The 21,894-nt window shown below is 48.6% G+C and overlaps 1 protein-coding gene across 1 annotated transcript; it reads right to left on the reverse strand.

The window, feature by feature from the left end:
• Positions 1-4,814: 4,814 nt before the first annotated feature.
• Positions 4,815-19,457, reverse strand: TMEM229B (transmembrane protein 229B). Its single transcript, XM_007942304.2, is given in 2 exon segments — positions 4,815-5,339; positions 19,338-19,457. Coding segments are annotated over 2 exon segments (645 nt in total).
• Between the last annotated feature and the right edge of the window lie 2,437 nt (positions 19,458-21,894).

A 21,894-nucleotide genomic window follows, 5' to 3' on the forward strand; every position in this document is an offset into this window, starting at 1 on the left:
ATACATACAGAGAAGAAATGCTCCAGAGGGCTTGCAAGGCTGTCATCTTTGAGAAGCAGAACACCAGACGTGTCTTCTGAGGCACCTCCAGGCGGATTTGAACTGCCAACCATTTGGCTAGCAGTTGCGCACTTAACCATTAGTGCCACTCAAGGACCCCACGGGAATAACAGTGCCCTTCTCAAATGGGAGATGAGACGACACACAGAAAGCACCCAGTACAGTGCCTACCAGCAGTGGTGCTAACCAGCAGTGGTAGAATGGGAGCTGCTGTTAAAATTATTAAGACCCAGGTACCTTTAAACTGAAGCAATCGCAGCACGATCAGTCAGTCACAGCCTTTCTTGTACCTCTTTCCTTGCCCATCAAACACAGGCAATCTACCTCTTCCCGGCTTGCACCAGAGGGCAATGTGGACAATGCACCCTTCTGAGACAGATACCCCATGAAGACGAGGCAAGGTCATGGTCATTTGTTCACCATTAATTAAGCATTAGTATTAATTTAGAAACAGCCAGGCAGATTTTAGAAGATGTAGCCAAGAGCCTTAGTAATAACTCTCCTGGGACAGTTCTCTCAATGCAGTCTGGTCAAGTCCCTTAGGATTAGGTGAAGGTGGCAGGAGAGGCGAGAAAGGAAAAGCAAGAAAGTGGGAATTCAGTCTTGTGTATATTTTCACAATAAAAGTAAAAAAAAAAAGAAAGAAAGAAAGAGAATTCACTGAGTAGAGGAAGAGCCAGTCAGTTAATACAGGTGTTTTCTCTCTGGGCCCTGCCTCTTGCCTCTTCTCTGGAGCTCCATAACATAGATTCTTTCATTATACTTGCCGCTTTCCTTTCATAAAAATTTGCTTTCAGGAGACAATCCGATACATTTGTTTATACTAACATGTAAACAACTATCAGGGCTTTATGTTAGCTCGTTTTTATATGGGGAAAAAGCTTTCAAAGAAATGAATAACTTAGTGGAAAGGCAGAGAGCCTTCCCAATGACTCAAAAATCACACTGCCTGCTCCATCTGGAAAACAAAGGTGCTCTGTAACCTAACTATGGTCCATTTAGGTACAGCTAAACTGACCAGAACTTTTGAACTACCCATCCTCTTCCTGTAAGGGTGAAAGTGGGGCAGGACCCCACTGGGGAGGGAAAGACAGCAGACACTAGATAGAACAGAGGTATGCAAAGTAGGGAGGGAGTACTCCCTCCACAAGCAATTCTCAGGGGAAGCAGAGCTGATAGGAAGGACTGCAGAGCTCACTGTTCTCCAAAATGTGACTTTCAATTAATGGAGTGAGGGGCTCAGCCTTCTAGGTCTTTGGGGTAACTTCAGGCTCCTGCCTCAGGCCCTCCCAGCCCATGAGACATCTGGTCAGGGTGAGGGTACTTGTGAGGAGCTCATCTCATTGGGGGGGCTGCTCATCTGCAGCACAGCCTGGGACTGAGGTAAGCCTGGATCAGATTATGTTACACAGTAGGGAGTCAGGTTACCAGAAAAGGTCAGAGCAGAGATGCTGAAAAGGACTGCCAGGGAGTGCCTCTCAGCTGGCAGCCATCTTGGCTCAGGACTGCATGATGCCAAGTTGAAAGGGCCTGGCCTCTATCAGCCCCCAAGAAAGGGACTCCAATGTAGGAGAAACAGATGGGTCAGAGTCAGTCCTGGAACACAAATACCAGTATATTTCATGTGCACGGATGTGGAAAAGAGACAGAGAGACCAACAGAGACACAGAGCAGGCAATGGGTACACAAACCAGTCACGTGTCCTTCTGAAAAGCTGCCCACAATTGGAAAACAGTTCCACCCACTTCAAAGGCCCTTTTATAGAGTTGGGGCCTGTAGCTACTCCAGATCTGGGCTGGCCTCAGGGTGGAAACACTCTCCCTGCTTTAGCCATTAGTCCCTCAAGGGCTAGGGCCTCTCTCTTCTCTGCATCCCCTAACCATGTGTCCACAAAACCCAGTGTTTCATAGACGTTCTCCTGAACTGACCCACTCAGTAGCTGCCTCCCCAGGAGACCCAAGCAGAGCGAGAGACCAGGACAAAAGGGCACTCCCTAGGTATTATTGCTGTGAATAAGCAAGGCCATTGTGACTCAGTGGCATTGAAGAGGGGACACAGGAGATGGGATGCAGGCATCAATCAAAAGCAGTTCAACCATGCAGGGCAGCACATTGCTCTCTGACTCAGAGATGTGGTTGCATCCAGTGGAGAGAGGCCCAGGACACCAGAGGTTCATTAACAGCAACCAGACCCCCACTAGACTCTTCACTGCTTTGGCAGGGCTGGATGCCTCCAAACTTTGAGTCCCTGGGTACTGAGGGATTGGGGCCCTGCAGATATGGACAAAATAAATAAGAACTGAAGTCTGGGCTACTCAGTGAGATCTGAACCTGCAGATGCCTTGGTCAGGCCATAGGGTGCTGGGGGCTCTGTGCCCTTAAGGGGCAACGGGAGCAACAGGCACCTAGATGAAGCAGAAACACAATGCTGTGTTTCCAGGCAGGCAGGTTTACTCCAGGACCTCCTGTGCTTGGAAGTTTATAGGGCCCAGAGAGAAGATGGTGCCCGGGAAGGCCCACCAGCAGCATCTGGAGTGGCAAGACCCAGTGGGCCACCAAGGGTTTGTTGTGGCTGAGAATTAGCAAGGCCTTAAGCTGGGCAACACCAACCAGCCGGTCATCACCAGATCCAATTGTGGGAGGGGAGAACAAAGGTGGGTGGTACGATCTAGGGGTTTACATGGGGGGCCTGGAGGGGTATTAGTGTCCAGGAGACTGAGACAGGAACGAAGGGAGGAAACTAGGAAACAACTGCCCAGAGGGAACAGAGAAGCCAGGCAATACTCTCACTCTGAAATTCTCTCCACCTAAAGATGGGAGCAATCACTCCCACTGGAAGCCTGGTTCCCCGTAACCCCCAAATCCCTGGATGTGGGGCAACAATAAAATCAGAGGCAGACTGGCCCCTGCAGAATACAGTTAATCCCTGGATTTAAGGAGCCTGCTCAGTAAACAGAGGCTGAGAATGCCCTCCATCCTGCCCTGGACAGGGCCTGCTACAGAAAGCAATCCTGCCAAAGGCCCTTTTTCTGGACCCAGGAACCATTCTTGCTCCCACCCTACCCGCCCTGGCCTGCACCATGTCTGCTCAGTCTAGGAGGAGCTTGGCAAGGAAGAGGAGGTTCTCTCCACAGGTGGTATTACCACTTTTTAGTGTTCTATAAAAAGGGGGGTGCTAATTTCTACTGAAGAGTTCTGGTGTGGTCAGGAAGAGATCCTGTACCATGCAATGGGCTGCATTCTGGTCAAGCCCTCCTCTCAAGGGGTTGGGGGCAGAGCTGGAAGCTGGAGGGAGGATTTCACCTGTCCACTGCCAGCAATGGACCTGTCACAGGGGAAAGGTAGAAAGCCACCAAGATGACAATGCCTGCAAGTGTAGGAGGGATAATACTGTTAAAGGAGTAAGCTCAAAGGGTTGGTCTTGCTGAGCAGGGCTAGGAGAGAGGGGGCAGCCCTGAGAAGGTTTTGCTACAAGACTGGGGCTCTGGCAGAACTAGAACTGATCCCTTTCCACTCAGGATATCCCAAGGAACCTTCTGCATCCAAAGGCCTCACTCACCTCCACGGGTCCCCAACACTGGATATGGGCTCCTCCATTGCCTAGGAAGTAGATTGCCCAATTGGCTTGAAAAGTAATCTGGGTGTAGATAAGCTGGAATACACTGTCTTTACTCCCACTGACCTGATTTGTATCTAGGCCCTTGCTGGGAATCCACAGGGCCTATCTTGGGGTATAACTGGTTTGCAATGGGGTGACTACGGAGAGGGGGCATGGAGAAGAGCACCAGGGATGTTGCCACAGCCCACCACCAGACGGGGTGGGAGGAGTGGTGCGGGGGCTCCCATTGTCGGGCCAGCAAGAACAGTGAAGGCTACAAGAGGGCAGGGTGGGGTCTGTCTCAGGGTCCTACCTCTGGCAGCTGCTGTGTTGGCTAGGCATTTGGGGACGGGAGCAGGGGCAAGTAGGTTGATTGACAAGGATAAAAGGGCTGCTTAGTGGTAAAGGCCTTGAAAATAAGAGAGAAAGGGGGGGAAACACCACCGAACACACAGGGATTGAAACTTCCAAAAGCCCAAGGTTGGTGGGAATCCAGCACCAGGGGGCCCCCCAGAAGGCCAAGGGAGCAGCGTGGAGCTCTGGGGGAGGGGAGAGGAGCCAAGGGAAGGCCTCCTAGCCCTTGCAGACCAGCCCTGCTGCCAAGCAGCCTCGTGACTGCCCAGTCTCTCCTTAGGCTGCAGCACAGCAGGCCCCCAGGGAGGTATTGGTTGCAAGCAAGCACCTGAATATTGCCTAATGGAGCCAGCCAAAGCCCAACTAGACCCACGTGAGAGGAGAGAGGCAACCACAGCAACAGCAACAGCCCAAAGTCTCTCCAGGCCTTGCCTCCCACCTTCTGCCCCCTTCTCAAAGTCCCTTAGCCAGGACAGGGCCTGACGCTTTCACAGTCATCTATGTAGTCCAATCGCTGCCCAGCCACATGTGTCCCACTGCCATCCTCTGAGCTGGCCCATAATCCACGGACCCTTCCCAATGTCCTTCTGTCGCCTCCACATCCCCACCCCGACAAAGACACTTGAACAGGCCCCTTCCCACAGACCCCAGGCCACAGAGACGGGTATTGAGGCTGTGTGTGCCCCACATGACAGACGGGGTGGGGCTTGTGCTGCACAGAAGGGACCAACCCCACTTCCTTGGTCTTCATCCACAGGCTCTATGAGAAACCCCCGGGCCCCACCCACCAGCCCCCAAGTCAGTCAGTCAGTCTTGACGTGGCCATTGGCCAGGGCGACGGGGCCACCAGGCTCCCCAGGCTCGGCGTCCTTGTCAAAGCGCAGGCGGAGGGTGTTGCGGATGATGAACTGCTCCACGATGAGGGCCCCACAAAACCAGGGCACAGCGTACTCCAGGGTGATGAGGCCCATGAAGTCAAAGTCGAACTGGGAGTAGTCCCAGGGGCAGGCGTTGAACTGGCGCAGGATGAAGCCGGTGGTGAACTCCCACAGGTAGGTCCAGAACGTGTAGATGAGGCAGCGCACCAGCAGGGGGCAGCGGCCCCGCAGGCGCAGATACATGCGTTCCACGATGAGGATGGAGGTGCCATAGATGAAGAGGGCCCACACACTGGTAACCCCCGGGAACTTCCAGTTAAAGTTCACCACGAACTCCCAGGCTGCCGTGAACATCACCTCGCAGAAGTAGCCATGGATGGCATACAGGTACCAGCGCGACAGTGCCGTCAGGGGCTCTGCAGAAGCCATGGCGCCTACTGGGGCCAGCTACTGGGGACACAAAGGAGACAGGTCAGGGCTGGAGAGCAACCTTACTTGTACCCTCCCACTGCCCAGTCCAAGTTTCCATTTGCATGGAGAGGATTTCAAACCTGCCTCTCTACTTTTATCCTTCCTCTCGTGTTTCCAAACATATATATATATATGTATTTATATGGGAACTCTGGTGGCACAGTGCCTAAGGCATCTGACTGCTAACCAGAAGGCTGGAGGTTCAAACCCACCAGCCACTCCTGGGAAGGAAAGTTGGGCAATCTACCTCAGTAGGGATATTTCCTCGGAAACCCAAGGAGGGGTCGCTATGAGTCGGGACCGACTTGACTGGCAGTGAGTTTGGGCTTTTTTACCCTGGCCATGTGGGCATGAAAAATAAAAGGAAGAAAACAACTCTGAGCAACTCTACTCAAATGCTACTTGGCTACACGCCCTATAAGAAATTTTTCTTTTTTAGATTATCTATACTCAGTCTCGGAAGGAAGGTTGGGCAATCCTACTTCCGTAGTGATAACTGCCTCGGAAACCCAAGGAGGGGTCGCTATGAGTCGGGGCCGACTCGACGGCACATAACAACAACAACAACAACATACTCAGTTGAAGAGTTGGCACATTTTGGGGTAGTGCTTAAGGCATCTGACTGCTAAGCAGAAGGCTAGTGGTTCAAACCCACTAACTCAAAGCCACTCCTCAGAAGGAAGGTTGGGCAATCTACTTCCATAGTGATACCACCTCAGAAACCCAAGGAAGGATCACTGTGAGTCGGATCCGACTCGATGGCATTGCATTGGGTTTTGTTAGGAGTTCCAGGGTGGCACATTGGTTAAGTGCTGGACTACTAACTCACTACTAACTTACAGGTTAGCATTTCAAACTCGCCCAGAGGCATATCAGAAGTAAGGCCTTGTGGAATAGTGATTGGGAGCTTAAAAGCTGACAAGTGGCTATATAGATGCAACAATGGGTCTCTCCTCATCCAGAGCAAAGAAGAATGAAGAAAACCAAAGACACATGGAAACAATTAGTCCAAGCGACCAGTACACCATGCGATCCTCAGCCTATTGGACTATGAGACCAGAAGAACTAGATGGTACCTGGCTACCACTGTCCACCACTTGGTGGGGGATCTATGTAGGAGATCCTGGATAGAGTGGGAGAACAATGGAACAAAACTCAAAATCATTAAAAAAAAAAGGGGGGGGTGGGGGACCAGGTTTGCTGTTCTGATAGAGTCTGGTGGAACCCCTGAGACTATAGCCCCTAGCTGCCCTTCAGGCCTTGAACTGAACCCACTCCTGTGGCTTCCAAGCAAACAAAAGATGGGCATTGAGCTGAACATTTATATAGCTAGTTACACTCCCTGGAGAGATCAATCATGGGAGAACAGAAGGGCTGTGTATGCACAGGGAGACAGCTTGTGGGGCAGGAGTGCATGGGAGGGAAGGACATAGGAAACAGGTAACTATGGGGAGGAACTGGGAGGAGAGCTGTTGCATTGTGGGAAATTGTGGTCAATGTCATGAGACAAAGTGTATGTGAGCTGCTGTATGGTAAATGAATTTGCTCTGTAAACTTTCACCCAAATCCCAATAAAAATTTCAAAAAAAGAAATAAAGAAGTAAGGCCTTGTGATCTGTTTCCAAAAGGTCTTGCAGATGCTACAGAACTTTTCTACTCTACATACTTGGGGTTGCCATGAGTTGGAATCCACTTGACAGCAACCAATAACAACCGATTCCTCGATAACAACCAATAACAACTCAACCCATCGACTGTGGACTCCACCTCTTCCCCCACTTCTTCTCAACCCCATTTCTCTCAAGTTTCTGAGATCTTTCTAAGCAACCTACTACATTTGTCTTTAACTGCTAGGTTAAATGGAGTTTTTGTGCTTAGTCAAAATATTGTGGGGATATTATCGGAGCAACAGAAATTTCCCCCTCTACTTATTCCCTTCTCCCTCCTCTCTTTTAAACTCCACCCAATCTTCAAGGTTCAGCTTCCATGCTGCTTCCCTGAAGACCGGCCCAACCCACAGGCTCTGCTTTCTCCTAGCTCTCCTCCAGTGACTGTCTGGACAACTCACTGGGCCCTCTACCAAATGCCATGCTATTGACTATTTTGAGGTGCATGCCCTCTTGACCTAGTTTGTGAACTCCCGGTGGGACAGGGACAGTTTTACAGTCCTCTGTTTTGCAGTTTTGGCATAGGCTCTACTATGCAGGCAGTCCTTAAATGTCACATGTTGTTTTCGTGGAGGGTCAAGTGGGGGAGTTCAGGGCTACATCAAGAACTTGGAACGCAGGCCATGAGACGATGAGTCCCAGCTCTGCCAGCTGCCGGTGCCACCAGGCCTGACATCTCAGTCAGGGCTCTCTCCAAGAAGTAAGAGGGAACAGAGGTCAACAAAGTGATACATGCAGTCCACCTGCCTGTCTGGGAGTCCTGGTCTCATCTTTCAGCTAAAGCAGGCCTAGCCACAATAATACCCACCCACGTGCATTGCTTTGTGGTCTTTGAAGCACTTTCATTTGCATTTTGTCATTGGTTCTAACAAAAGTAAGACTCCTGTGGGCAGATAGTGTTACTCCCAGTTTTTAGGTAAGGAGAAGGGGCTCAGAGAGGGAGGTCAGTTGTCCTAAATTCCAGAGCCAGTAAATGGCAGAGCTGAGCCAAGACCTCAAATTCTTTATTTCTACTTCAGTGCTCATCCTACTGCACATCACTCCCCATCTCACAGACGTGTGTCTAATGTCATTCCCCAGCTCAAAAACATTTAAATCGTTCCCCATTTCCTAATGAAAATTTACAACATTCTTGGACCGATATTTAAGACTCTTTATGATGTCACCTCAATTTACCTTTTCAACTTTATCTCCCTTATTCTCACTGTCCAGCTCTCCCTATCTGACCTCCATGCCTTACTGATCCATTCCATTTGGTATGGCCTTCTCCACTCACTCCACAAGTATAAGCCCAGTTTATAGGTGACCTTCTCATCTCCTCAGTCACAAGTCCTCTCTCCCTACTCTGCATTTCCACAGTACTTACTTTCTCCCTCTGGTAGAGTATTTTCTGTTATGTTAATAGCTTTCCACCTCTAGGACACCTCCAACTAAATGTCCCATGTTGTTGTTGTTGTTATGTGCCATTGAGTTGGACCCGACTCATAGCAACCCCTCCTTGGGTTTCCAAGGCAATATCACTACAGAAGTAGATTGCCCAACCTTCTTTCCCAGGAGTGGCTGGTGGGTTTGAACCACCAGCCTTCTGGTTAGCAGTCAAGTGCCTCAGGCACTATGCTACCAGAGCTCCTTAAATACCTTTCCAAAATCAAATTTATTATCTGTTTTCCTCTCATGATCCCATCCTGGCTAATGGCACCACCATGCACTCAGAAGCCAGAAGCACTGGAGTCAACATAGCTTCCTCTACCATATCCGTATGTAATGCAAACTCCTCAAGAGTAATGATTTTTATCTGGTTCAGGACTGCATTGCAGTGCCCAGAATCATGCCCAGTACACAGTAAGCATTCCGTACAAACATGAAGACATTTCTTAATCCATTAGTTATTTGCTATATAAAAAATCATCCCCAAAACTCTTAATGATAGCTTAAATCAGTTATCATTTTTTTATTATAGCTCATGTGTCTGCAAGTTGGCTGGGGGTTGGTAGAGCTTGGCTGGCCATGATCATGAGACTGCAGGTCATCTGAGGACTCCACCAATCTTTCATCCTCCTCCTGGGCCCAGTGGACTAGCCCTAGCATGTTCCTCTCATAGCAGTGGTAGAGGCACCAGAACAAGTCAACGCAACTACAGAAGTGCTTTTCAAGATTCTAGTTAAGTCACACCTCTTAACATCTCATGGGCCAAAGCAAATCACATGGGAAGGCACCAAGTCAGGCACCAACTCCTATCCTTTCTACCTCTTAAATATTTTTGAAATCCATCTACTCTTTTTCACTTCTTTCTCATTGCTACTGCACTGGCTCATGCCTCATCATCTCCCACCTGGATGACTCCAATATTCTCCTGGCTGGTCCCCCTGACATGCCTTGCTCTCTTTCAAGTCACTCAGCACACTGAGGGAAAGTATATAAACCAAGCATTCTTTCTAAAATGCAAATCTGATGTTCCTCTTTACTAAGAACCCTTCAGTGGATCTTCAACATCTACAGAGCAAAGCGCAAACCCCTAGGAATGACAGGCAAGCCATCCACAGCCCACCTCTGCCTCAGATCCCAACCTCCAATCATTACATTACTGTTTTTGCTCCCTGGGGTGCCCTTCCCACCTGTGACTGCTCCTCTGTGAGCCCATAATCCTCCTCCAAGGTTCAGCTCATGCTGCCTCCTCTGTGAAGACTTCCCCAAACACCCCCAACTCCAGAGCTGTCCACAGCCTTGTCTGTCCACCTCTGTACCACACTCACTCCTCTATGAGCATGGTTAGCACTCTATTTTGCTATGATTTACCTGAAGGCCAACACTAGTGGCCACTTGATGAATGTTTGCTTAACACAAGAGATAAAAGCAGTATGCAAAGCTTATATTAAAATGACTTTGCAAAAGCCTATATACACTGTGGCTTCCAGCCAAACAAAAGACAGGCATATGAGTTGAACATGTACCTGAGGTAGATACACTGCTTGGAGAAAACAATCATGGGAGAAAGAAGGGCTGTGTATGCACAGGGAGACAGCTCAGGGGGCAGCAGTGCATGGAGGGATGGACAGGGAAGAGGTAACTATCGGGAGGAAGTGGGAGGAGAGCTATTGCATTGGGGTAAATTGTAGTCAATGTCACGAGACAAAGTGTATGTGAACTGCTGTGTGGAAAGTGAATTTGCACTGTAAACTTTCACCCAAATCACAATAAAAAAATAAATTCAAAACAAAACAAAAAAAGCCTATGTACATGAAAATTTTGGTTTGGCAAATACATGAAAATATACAAAAAAAATAGCAACAATCATCTCTAGATGGTAACATCATAAGTGATTTTTATTTCCTTCATTAACTTTTTCTGCAAACTGTAAAATTTTTCTAACAAGCATATATAACTCTTATCAAGTTAAATTTTTACCTTGAAAACATTTGTTGAATAAGATGTTTGATAAATTTGCCAAACAAGTGCACCTAAGGAAACCTGAAGTCATGTAAAACAAAAGCTAGTTCCTCCCTTCTGAGCCACCCCCAACAACAAACCTTGACTCACAGGTTTCAGAATGGCGTGGTGGTTAAGCACAGGGGCTCTATATACCAACTGCCTCAGTTTGAGTCCTGGCTGATACTCTTCACCTGGAAAATCTAAGGAAAGTTATTGACCTCTGTTCTTCAGTTCCCTTATAGGTAAAGTGAGGATAATAGAGATAACTACCTCAGAGGGTTACTATGAGGATAAATGAGTTAATACGCATACACAATTTAGAATACAGCAAGAGCTCAAAAGATGGTAGCTATCGTTTTTTGCCCTGAAGCCAGATTTCCTGGACAACCCCTCTTGCTTTGAGCACCAGGGCCACCTCCTACCTGAGGCAGGGTCCCTCTGCAATACCCTTACCAGTCACAGGGCAGCCTCCCCTACCAGGCGGGTTAGGTCTTCACCTCACTCAGAGCAACAAGAGTGAAGCCAAGAAACACTATCCAGCCTGTAGGAGAAAGAAAGCTCAGCTGAGAGTGAGCGGGAGGCTCCCAGCTACCCTGTGGCTGAGGAGGGTATATTAAAGGGATCTCAGAACCAGCTTTCTGAGGGTCAGGCTTGAAAACAGGGTGGAATGAAAGAGCAGGTGTTCCTGGCAAGTCTCTCAGTTGGCTGGGAACCCACTGAGCTAAGGAGAGAACAGTGCTCCAGAGAAACCCACCCAAAGCTGACAGCACTGAGGCAGGTGGGGGTCCACACAGGCCATGACGCAGCCTGCCTTCATTCAGGGCCTCTCTTCCTTCATCTGGGCCCTCACCCTCGGCTCCTCCCCGCCCACAGGACTGGGGAGAGGGGCTTCCCAGTCAGAGGTGCTGACTCGCAGCCCCAGCAGCTGCGGCCGCCGGACACGCTGAGTGGATGTCAGCATGCACGTCAGCTCCCCACCTCCTGCACAGTTAGAAACTCTGCTCGCTTTGCCTCTGAGCTCATCGTTCTAGGGGGACCAAAAATGGCTTCCCAGCCAGTAACAACCCAAGAGACTCCAGTGTCCCTGGGGCTGGTGACTTGGAAGAGCTGGACCACAAAACCCTCTCAGCAGAAGAGAAATGAAAGGAGTGGCTGCCAAAGGGAGAAGGGAACTTCCCAGATACTGGGAATAACAGAGTGCCCCTGAGGCCTGGATCCTGTTTCTGGGCAGCAGGAATAATTCCAGTAGACGAAGAGGACACATACCCAGGCAAGGCCAGACCGTGTCCAAGGCTGGTCCAGGCAAGATGATCGGAAGAAACACAAAGACCTGGCTGGGGACAGAGGATGGAGTGAAGACTGGGGAGAGGAATAGTAGGCAGTGTTGGATGAATTTTCTGAACGTCATTGCTCAAACCCATTTCTAATCAAAGGAGCCATGCTTACACTTTGAGCTATAACTATAGCTCTTTGCTGAGCCCCACACACCCTAGTCCCTGCCCAGGCCTTCCCCCTACCTGACCCCTTTGCCCAGAACCCTTCCTGTATGTCCTTGTTCAGCCCTGGGACCAGAGCTCTGGGAAAGCCTGCAGCAGGAAGAGCCAGCAGCTCACAAGCCCTTGGCCTCTTTCTCCTGGTAACAACCATCCTGATGATTGTGGTACAAAAAGGGGGCAGCCCGGGGAAGAACATTCCGGGTGGAGTAAAGTGGAGGAGAGCGTGGGCAAGACTGGAAGCAGGTAAAAGGGCTTGGAGAACAGTGGATGGTTTCACAAGCAGGGTTACAGGGAACAACACTCAAAACTACAAGAGCCCTCCTGCTTGTTGATGAAAGGGCTAGGGAACACAGAGTCCCAGTGAAGGGCCAGAACTCAGGTAACTTCTCAGGACAGGAACTGCCTCTCTAAGGGAACAGGTGATGGGGAAAGGAGCTCCCCGGAAACATTTCCTGTGATGCTCTCAGAGATGGCTGAGGGAGGCTGAGGTCAGAGCAAGCAGGCGGGAAGGGTGAAGAGATCACCAAAGAAGGTCCAAGACAGGCTGGAGACAAAATCAGAGGGAAGGACTGCCCTTGGTTTTGCCACAAATTCACATCTGGTTCCAGGAAGCCAAAGTGTCACGTCTCTGGGAATTTTTGTCCAATTAGGGGAGCCCCTTGCTAGAAAATCAGGATTCCCCTTCCACGTAGCCAGGTCTTCCTCTCTCACTCTGTTCACTTCCCAGGTTTCACTCCCACCCCCAAGCACCAAAATGATTATGTTCCATGTGCTAGGGAGACCACCCAGCCCACTAGGAGGAGGCCCCTCTAAGGGCAAGGCAATGAGGGGACGCTTCAGAGACCCTGAGTCCAGCCCCCTCGGCAGGAGGTCAACAAGGCGAGGGCAATTGTTCTTATCTCTGGGTGCAAGATCTGAAACTGTCCTGAGCTTCCCCTGTGGTTATCAAGTTAAGGGGAGGGAAAGATGGGCTCACTTAGGGCTCAGAGGAAAGCAAGTGGAGGGAAATCCCTGTGGCCACTGGCAAGCTCACATGCCAGAGTTCCACCCTCTCCTGCTGTGGGCATCCCCCAGAAAAAGCCCCCGGGATCAGTGATGTGGCAGGTTTCCCTCCACCTCCCAAGTCACAAGAAGTGCTCTTCTTAGCATTTCATATATGTTACCTCAGATAATCCTTGACCTCACTTTACAGACAGGGAAGGTGAGGCAGAAAGAGGCTAATAATTAGCCTATGTTACTGCAGCTTTAAAAGGCAGAGCTGGGATTCAAACCCACCAAGGCTGTTTCCAGAGCCTTCACTCCCAATCAGCACACCACACTGCCCTTGAGGCTGACCGCAGGCTCTTGATTTCTGGGTTTCTGCTTCTGGAAGACTGGGAAGGTGTACGGAGAGATGACAGGAGGCAAGGAGAAGAACATGAGTTTCCAGGTGGATCATCCATGAAGCTCAGAACTGGGTGTCACTGCTACTGAAGGTATCACCCAGCCTATTCCTCAGGCCAAGATGAGGCACGATCCACCTGAAGGTCCTCCAAGGTCAAAACTGAACTTCATAGGACCAGGCAGCAGCCACTCCATGGGGCCTCAAGGCACGCACCATTCAAAGACCCCTCACTACACATTCTCCAGTGCCTCCCTGTCCTCCAGCCCATGGGAATCTCAGATGGCCCAGCACCATTCAAAGACCCCTCACCACACATTCTCCAGTGCCTCCCTGTCTGCCAGCTGCTGGGAATCTCAGATGGCCCAGCCCTCCCACAGAATGCCAGCCAAGAGCAGTGGCCAGCCAGCCAGCTTGCAGGCTGCCCAGAGGAGCCATCTGCCTAGAGCAACAGCAACCAGAGTATCAGAACTGTTCCACACACAGTGGCAGGCAGGGGAGGATTTTAGGAGGCCTGAGACACTAAGCAAAACCCAACTGGGAGGGCCAGAGAGGTGAGCTGGCTTGGGAACAGAGGTCCAACACCAGGGCCCAAGAAGCAAAGGACCCAGAGCCCAGGGGTCTGCATTGCCAGGAATGCTCTTCCCAGACCTTCATGGGCTGCCTCCCTGTTGGTATTCAGCTCTCAGCTCAGCTGTCACTCCTCTGAGGACTTCTCTGATTCCCCAATCCAAAATAGCCTCACTGGCATTGACATCATCCCCTTTTATTGTCATCATAGCATTATTTCACTACCTGATATCTTGCTCCTTATCTATGTCTGTCTCCCCCGATTAGAATGATAGGTCCATGAGGTCAGGGGCTTTGTCTTATTCTCTGTCGGGTCACTAGTGCCTAAGGCAGTGCCTGGTCATAATACCTAGTCATGTGGAATAAATGAATGGAGGAATGAATCAAACCAGGCCCCTAGGCACTGATGAAAGCAAGTGCCAACAGCTAACTGGTTCAGGCTTTCTCTACTCCACTTTCTTAGGAAGTATAGCTTTTTTTATTTTTGCTTTTACCATTTAAATTTCTTTTTTTTTTTCTTCCTGATTACAAAAGTAACAGGTACTCACAGCTGAAATTTAAACTTTCAGAAAGGATGCCTTAGAAAGCAAAGCAAAACAAACCAAACCAAACCCACTGCCGTCAAGTTAGATTCATAGCAACCCCTCCTTGGGTTTCTGAAGCAGTATCACTATGGAAGTAGATTGCCCAACCTTCCTTCCAAGGAGTAGCTGAACCACCAGCCTTCTGGTTAGCAGTCAAATGCCTGAGGCACTATGCCACCAGAGCTCCCTTAGAAAGCAAAAACTCCCCATAATCTCATATCTTAAAGAAAATCACTATCAATAACGTGCTGTGTTATTATCCAGGTTCAATTTCGTTTCAAAAGAAGAACACCCATCAGCGCAACATGACCAATGGCAAAAGAAGTCACTGGGAGGTGCACAAGAGTAAAAGACACAAAGGTAAATACGATGACATACACAATCCTGCAATAACAGTAATAACAAATAACACCTACCAGTAGATATACAAGTAGACATGCAAGCTGCACAGATGTGGGAAGGTGAATGGGAGTATACCCACCAGTATATACCAGTTTGGCAGAGGATATTTCTACATATGTATTTGTATGTGCTGCAAATATATCCAAGGATATTGTACCAAATTTAGGGAGCAAAGTTCTGAAAAATTCTTAGCTATAACCAAACACCTTGAGGGAATGAGTCACTCGGCTTGGGATTTAGAGCCACAGTCTTGGAGAACATCTAGGTCAGCCGGCATAGCAAAGTCCACAAAGACAATGTTCTGGATCCCACTTCAATGAGTAGTGACTAGAGTCTTAAAAGCTTGTGAGCAATGCTGAGTATAAGTCAATCACAAAAGGACAAATATTGTATTAGTCCATTATTGTAAAAGTTAAGGAAAGATTTATCTATAGAAGGAAATTTTCTTTGTTGGTTACCAGGGGTGGGAGGGGAGGGGAGGGAATGCTGTTAGATAGATAGAGATAAGTATTGATTTGGGTGAAGAGAAGGGCAATGTACCAAATATGAGTGACTGATATGGCAGCACTGAGGATGAGAAAGACATAGAGAGGTACATGGGAGGTACAAACAACAAATATGAACCCTTTTGCACATACAGTACTGCATTGTCAGTGAAGCCTAACATGGGTATATGGGTATATGGACAGGCTAAACAATTAGGTATGTCTATGAAATGGGGAGTGTATACAAGAACATATATAGGGTTGGCAAACAATGGTCCTATAAGTTTATATGAATGATCAGAATACCCAGGTGTATAGTAGAGCTGACAAGGGACAAGGTTGTGGTCACTGCTTGGTCACAGCCAGCTACCCAGAGGGACTGAGTAATTGAACCTGTGGGCTTGGGACCATAGTCACAGAGGACATCAAGTTCAATTGGCATAACATACTATACAAAACATTGTTCCACCTCCTACTTTGGCGAGTAGCGACTGGGATCTTAAAAGCTAGCAAGCTGCCATCTAGATGCAACGATGGGTCTCTCCTGGTCCAGAGCAAAGAAGAATGAAGAAAACCAAAATTCATGGAAACAATTAGTCCTAGCAACTGGTACACCATCCAATCTGCAGCCTATACAACTATGAGACCAGAAGAACCAGATGGTGCCTGGCTACCACTGTCATCCACTTGGAAGGGGATCTATGTAGGAGATCCTGGATAGAGAGGGAGAACAATGTGGAACAAAACTCAAAATCATTTGGAGAAAAAAAAAAAAAGGTGGGGACCAGGTTTGCTGGTCCCATAGAGCCTGGTGGAACCACTGAGACTATGGACCCTAGCTGCCCTTCAGGTCTGGAATTGAACCCACACCTGTGGTTTCCAGCCAAACTATGTACAGGCATATGAGTTGAACATTTACCTCAAGTAGATACACTCCTTGGAGAGAACAATCATGGGAGAAAAAAGGGCTGCTTATATACAGGGAGAGAGCTCAGGGGGCAGAAGTGCATGGAGGGATGGACACTGGGAAGAGGTAACTATGGGGAGGAAGTGGAAGGGGAGCTGTTGCATTGTGGTAAACTGTGGTCAATGACATGAGACAAAGTATATGTGAACTGCTGTATGGAAAGTGAATTTGCTCTGTAAATATTCACCCAAATCACACACATAAAAAAAGTTTGTGAGCAGCCATCTGAGATGCAACTACTGGTCTCTCCTCATCCAGAGCAAAGAAGAGTGAAGAAAATTCAAAGACTCAGGGAAACAACTAGTCCAAAGGACTCATGGACCACAGCCTCAAGTACCCTAAGATTAGAAGAACTAGATGGTATCCAGCTACCACTACCAACTGCTCTGATCAGGATCACAACAGAAAATCCATAACAGAGAGGGAGAAAAGAAAAGTAGAACAAGAATCAAAATCATAAAAAAGACCAGACTTATTGGTCTGATACAGACTGGTGGAATCCCTAAGACTGTGGCCCTTAGACTCCCTTCAAGCCTGGAACTGAACCCATCCTCATGGATCAACTTTCAGCCAAACCATAGGCCTATAAAGTGAGTAACACCAGAGAGAAACATAGTCCTCAGTACAATTGGCCATATGAGACCAAAGGGTTCAGAAGGCAAGAAGGGGCAGGAAAGAAGGACAAACAGAAACAAGGAACCCAGGCAAAAAGTGGGAAGAATGCTGTTACACTAACGGGATTGCAACCAATGTCATGCAACAAAACGTGTAAAATCGTTAAATGGAAATGTTCGCTCTGTAAATTTTCACCCAAACTACAATTAAAAAAAAAAAAAAAAGCAAATCCATGCTTTCTAGAAAGAAAAATATTCATAATTCTACTAAACTATTATCATTTTCATCTTATAATCTTTGCTCAGGTGTATATTTTATAAGCTATAATAATGTACTTATTCTGTAACCTGATATTGCCACTTAACAATATCATAACCATTTTTCCAAATGGTTATATAGCTCATGTATTCACCATTTTAATGGCTGTGTAATACTCCACAAAGTGAAAACTGTCATTTAGTTAACACAGATGTTCAAGAAAGGAAGAGTAATTATTTTTCCTTTTCCACAATTACAAATGACACCACCAGAAACTTTATGACTGCAGCAAAAAAAATCAGCCTTTTTCTTTACTGGAACTACTTCCTAACCAAAGAGTTCTCCATGAACAATTCCAGAAGTGGAATCACAGGATCTTAGGCATAACAGTCTTAGGGCTGGTGACGTATATTGCTCTGGGGAGCTCTGTGTAATGTGGGGAATAGGTCCCTGCCTGAGTCAGTACATTCCCACAGCAGTCTCCACAACCATCTCTCTACCCTCTACCCAGCCCCCATAGACCAGGCTCACAACACCCCAGCTACAAACCAATTCAAGAACACACTTCTGAAAGACTCTCCAAAAACAAAGTATTTTGCAAGTCCAGGCTGAGTAGAAAGCAAATTCTGCCCCTTGGTTTTAAATTCTGAACTCTGAAATTGGAGGAGAATCAAGATCTCCCAAAAACTGAGAAATACTTGGTTACCAATCCTCCCCTCCCTTCAAACTCCGGTGTGAAGCTGAAGGCTCAGGACTCCCATGTACCCTCCCAAAACTCCCAGAAGTGTATTCAGTCAGGATTGCAAAAACACTAGCTCCTCCTGGCCTGCCTTCTAGGGAAGCTCCCTTCCTTCCTGCTGGTCCCTGAGTCCACACTGGCCTGTGTGTCCCTGTACAGACATACAGCCCTCAGGCCAGACAGGCCTCCGGGGTGTGGGAAAGCAGCAAGTTGTCAGTCTGTAAAGCACTGTCAAGGAAAAAGCAGAGGCTGAGACTCGAAAGAAAGGGCATGTGAGGACAGACGAAGGTTCCTGCCTCATTCAGAAACACTGCTGAAATGTGGTGACACATCGGAGAACTTGTTTCTCCTGATGCCCTGGCAATCACTTTCATGGCAGCTACCAGTCACCAGTTGCTGTTGAGTCAACTCCAATTCAAGGAGACCCCACGCATGTCTGAGTAGAACTGCGCCACAGGGTTTCCACAGCTGTGACCTTTCAGAACAGATCACCAGGCCTTTTGAGGTGCCTCTGGTTTGGTTCTAAACACCAACCTTTTTTTTTTTTTTTTTCCATTGTGATTTGGGTGAAAGCTCACAGAGCAAACTCATTTTCCACACAATAGTTCATACACATTTTGTTTCATAACATTGGTTGCAATCCCTATAATGTAACAGTGCTCTTCCCACTTCCTCCCTGTGGTTACCTTTTCCCTGTGTCCTTCTTGCCTATGCATTCCTACCCTCTGAGCTATCTCCCTGTGCAAATACTGCCCTCTGATCTCCCACAGTTAATTGTTCTAAGGAGTGTACCTACTTGGTATAAATGTTCACCTTATATGCCTGTCTATTGTTTGGATGGAAGCTACGGGAATGAGTTCAATTCCAGGCCTGAAGGGTGACTAGGGGCCATAGTGTCAGGGGTTTCACCAGTCTCTGTCAGACCAGTAAAGCTGGTCTTTTTTATGATTTTGAGTTTTGACGAACCACCAACCTTTTGATTAGCAGCAAAGCACTTAACTGTTTGCTTCAACCAGGTTAAGACTCTACAAATGCCCTGGGATGCCTGCCTGAGGCCCTCTGAGCTGGCACTACATGAACCATGCATGGCACCTGGGCAGAGTGTGAAATCCCAGGTGAGGTCCAATTCCGACCACACAGATATAAAGCCAGAGGCCCACAGTATCCATGAAGCTATGGGTAAGAGAGAGAATTTGGGAAGCCAACTCCCATGTGTCTCAATTCATTCCTCTCAGCCAGTCTGCATCTGGCCCACTTTCTGGAGGCTGTGTCAGTTGTAAGATGGCTTCAGCGTGTGACATAGCCACCTCTCATCCTAGAATGGCTAAATGAGGCTCCAGCCACCAGTGATGCCCTGGGTGACTGTAACATACTCACTTATCACAACCTTGAGTGCGCAGCTCAGAACAGACATCAGGATCACTGTCCAGGAGTGTCCCGAGTTAACCTTTGTCCTGGTGTGAGACTGGGCGCCGGTGCCATTCTCAGCAGCATGGGCAAGCATCAGCCCCAGGGCTCAGCTAATCCTTGGCTGCTGGGCAGGCGGCTCCCATGTGTCCCTGGGAATAAAAGAAGAGGCCTTCATTAGCCAAAACTGCCCCCAGCTCAGCCCCACCAGGCCAGCCAGAGGAGGCAGTCTCAAGACAGACACCACAAGGGCCCAGAGCTCCGGGCTCAGTGCCTCACATTTTTCCAGGCCACCGGGCCCTTTTCCTGGAACCTGCCACCTCCTCTCTGTGGTCCTGTTTGCTCAGGTCTGGTTAGTCCAGATAGGAGGGCCCTGAGAAGGTGCCTGGACATTTCACAAGTGGGATTAGGCCCGAGGGGTTCTTGCGCCACAAAAGTACGCACGTCCAGAATCCAGTCCCACTGCATTTAAGCTTCAAATTACACTCTCATCTTCACACTGCAGGGTGTACATCTGTTCTCAAGGTGGCCAAGAACCTCACAGAAAGCAGAGAACATATGACATACCTATTACCTTTGTGGGAGTCAGGTACAGCGACACACAGAAAAACAAGCAAGCAAACAAAACACGCGCAAAAACCCTCCACCCCAACCCGACCACCCTAATATTTGCTGGTGTATTAGTACTGTTGAGACCCTTGCTGTTAAGGTCAGTAGCTGGCGACAAGCTGATCTAAATCTTACGACTCCTTTTGCCACTTACATATTTGTCTCCTTTCTCTTATTTTTAAATTGAAGTAAAGATATATGTAACAAAATATTTCCCCATTCTTCACATGTACTTTCAGTGACAGTAATTTATATTCATCGTGTTGTTCAACCATCACCCTTATCTGTTCCCAAATTTTTCCATCCTAACTTTTTTAATAATATCCCCAAGACTACCATTTGATAAAGAGCTCTGGTGGACAGAGAATAAGGCTCCTACACAGAAGGTCAGCGGTTCAAACCCACCAGCTGCTCTGTGGAAGGAAGATGGGGTGATCTACTTTTGTAAAGACTTACAGCCTCAGAAACCCAATGGGGGTTGCTCTGAGTCAGATTCAACTCAGTGGCAGTGAGAGTGACTGACCATTTGATAGAGATTCCAATGTTTTTTGTTTTAATATGAAAGTGCTGAAGCTTCCTGGAAAAAAAAAGTTGCCTACAGTGCCATCTACAAGGGGCCAAGGCCAAGGCTCACACCCAGTACAAGCCTGCAGAAGGGCAAGCTGGCCACTCCAAAGCTGAGGACAGTCTGTGTCTGGGAGTAGGAGTTGGTACCCTCCCCCATGTCTGGCCACCCTGTGCCACCACCATCTCCACCTTCTTTCCTCTCCCCACCAGGCACACTGAGCAGGAACAACTTGTGAGGAACTAAGAGAACCGTGGAGAAGTGAAAGGGCTGAGGGGAGGCCCTGAGACTCACTGTGTTCATATGTGCTGGTAAGAGGTACAGGGAGGCCCACGCTCTGTGAACTGTGTGCAGGCCCAGGGTCTCTTTTGAGGCCTCTTCCCTAAAGCACAGAGGGTATGAAGTGGTCTCTGTGCTGTGCTCCACTGTCTCTGGCTCTCCCCAGCTCCTCCACAAACAAGAGTCACCACCCCTCCCTGACCTGTCCAGCCTCCTCCCTCTGTACACAGCCCACTCCCTCAGGATCACCAGTTGGCCTGATGATGGGCAGGCGTCACACTGGCATGTACCTATCACCTTGAGGAAAGGGCGTTAATGGGCATGTCTAACCCCACTACCACCAGGACCACCCCGACCCTGTGCCAGGCGAATGAAATCCTACCCACAAGCACATTCCCTTCCCTGAGCCCTAGGAAGGCCACATCAATAGCACAAAGCAAAACCAAAACAGAAACAGAAACCAAAAACCACATCCTGCCAGCACGGCCTGCCATTGCTGCAGTCAACCCTGGAAGCTCATTGTTGGCTGGGGTGCCACCCTTGGCAGATGAAACCGCAGCTGTCAGAACAGGCTCTCTCCTGGGAGCTTCCTGGTCAGCAGGCTTTTCCCCCATGGAGCTGGCAGGGGCTAGAGCAGGAGGTAGGAGCTCTGGTGGCGTAGTGCCTAAGGCACTTGACTGCTAACCAGAAGGCTGGCGGTTCAAACCCACCAGCCACTCCTTGGAAAGAAGGTTGAGCAATCTACTTCCGTAGTGATACTGCCTCGGAAATCCGAGGAGGGGTCGCTATGAGTCAGGTCCGACTCTCAATGGCACATAACAACAACAACAAGAGAGCAGGAGGTGATGGCATGGCAGGGGGTTGGGCCCACCACAGCCCACCCTCTCCTCTGCCTCCAAGTGCATAAGCTGTCCCAGCTTCCTCAGACACACCCTACCCCCCAAATGCAGATCCCAGTCTACAGGGAACATGAGGTTCCTTTGTGGCCTGCATGGCCTGACGCCAGACGTAAGCTTTGGAGGTGTATGAATGTGTGAAAGGAGTCCTGCTGGTACAATGGTTAAGCATTAAAACACTAACC

This window comes from Orycteropus afer, unplaced genomic scaffold (genome assembly GCF_000298275.1).
Source record: "Orycteropus afer afer isolate SDZICR_OR568_19922 unplaced genomic scaffold, OryAfe1.0 scaffold00088, whole genome shotgun sequence".
NCBI classification, from domain to species: Eukaryota; Metazoa; Chordata; class Mammalia; order Tubulidentata; family Orycteropodidae; genus Orycteropus; species Orycteropus afer.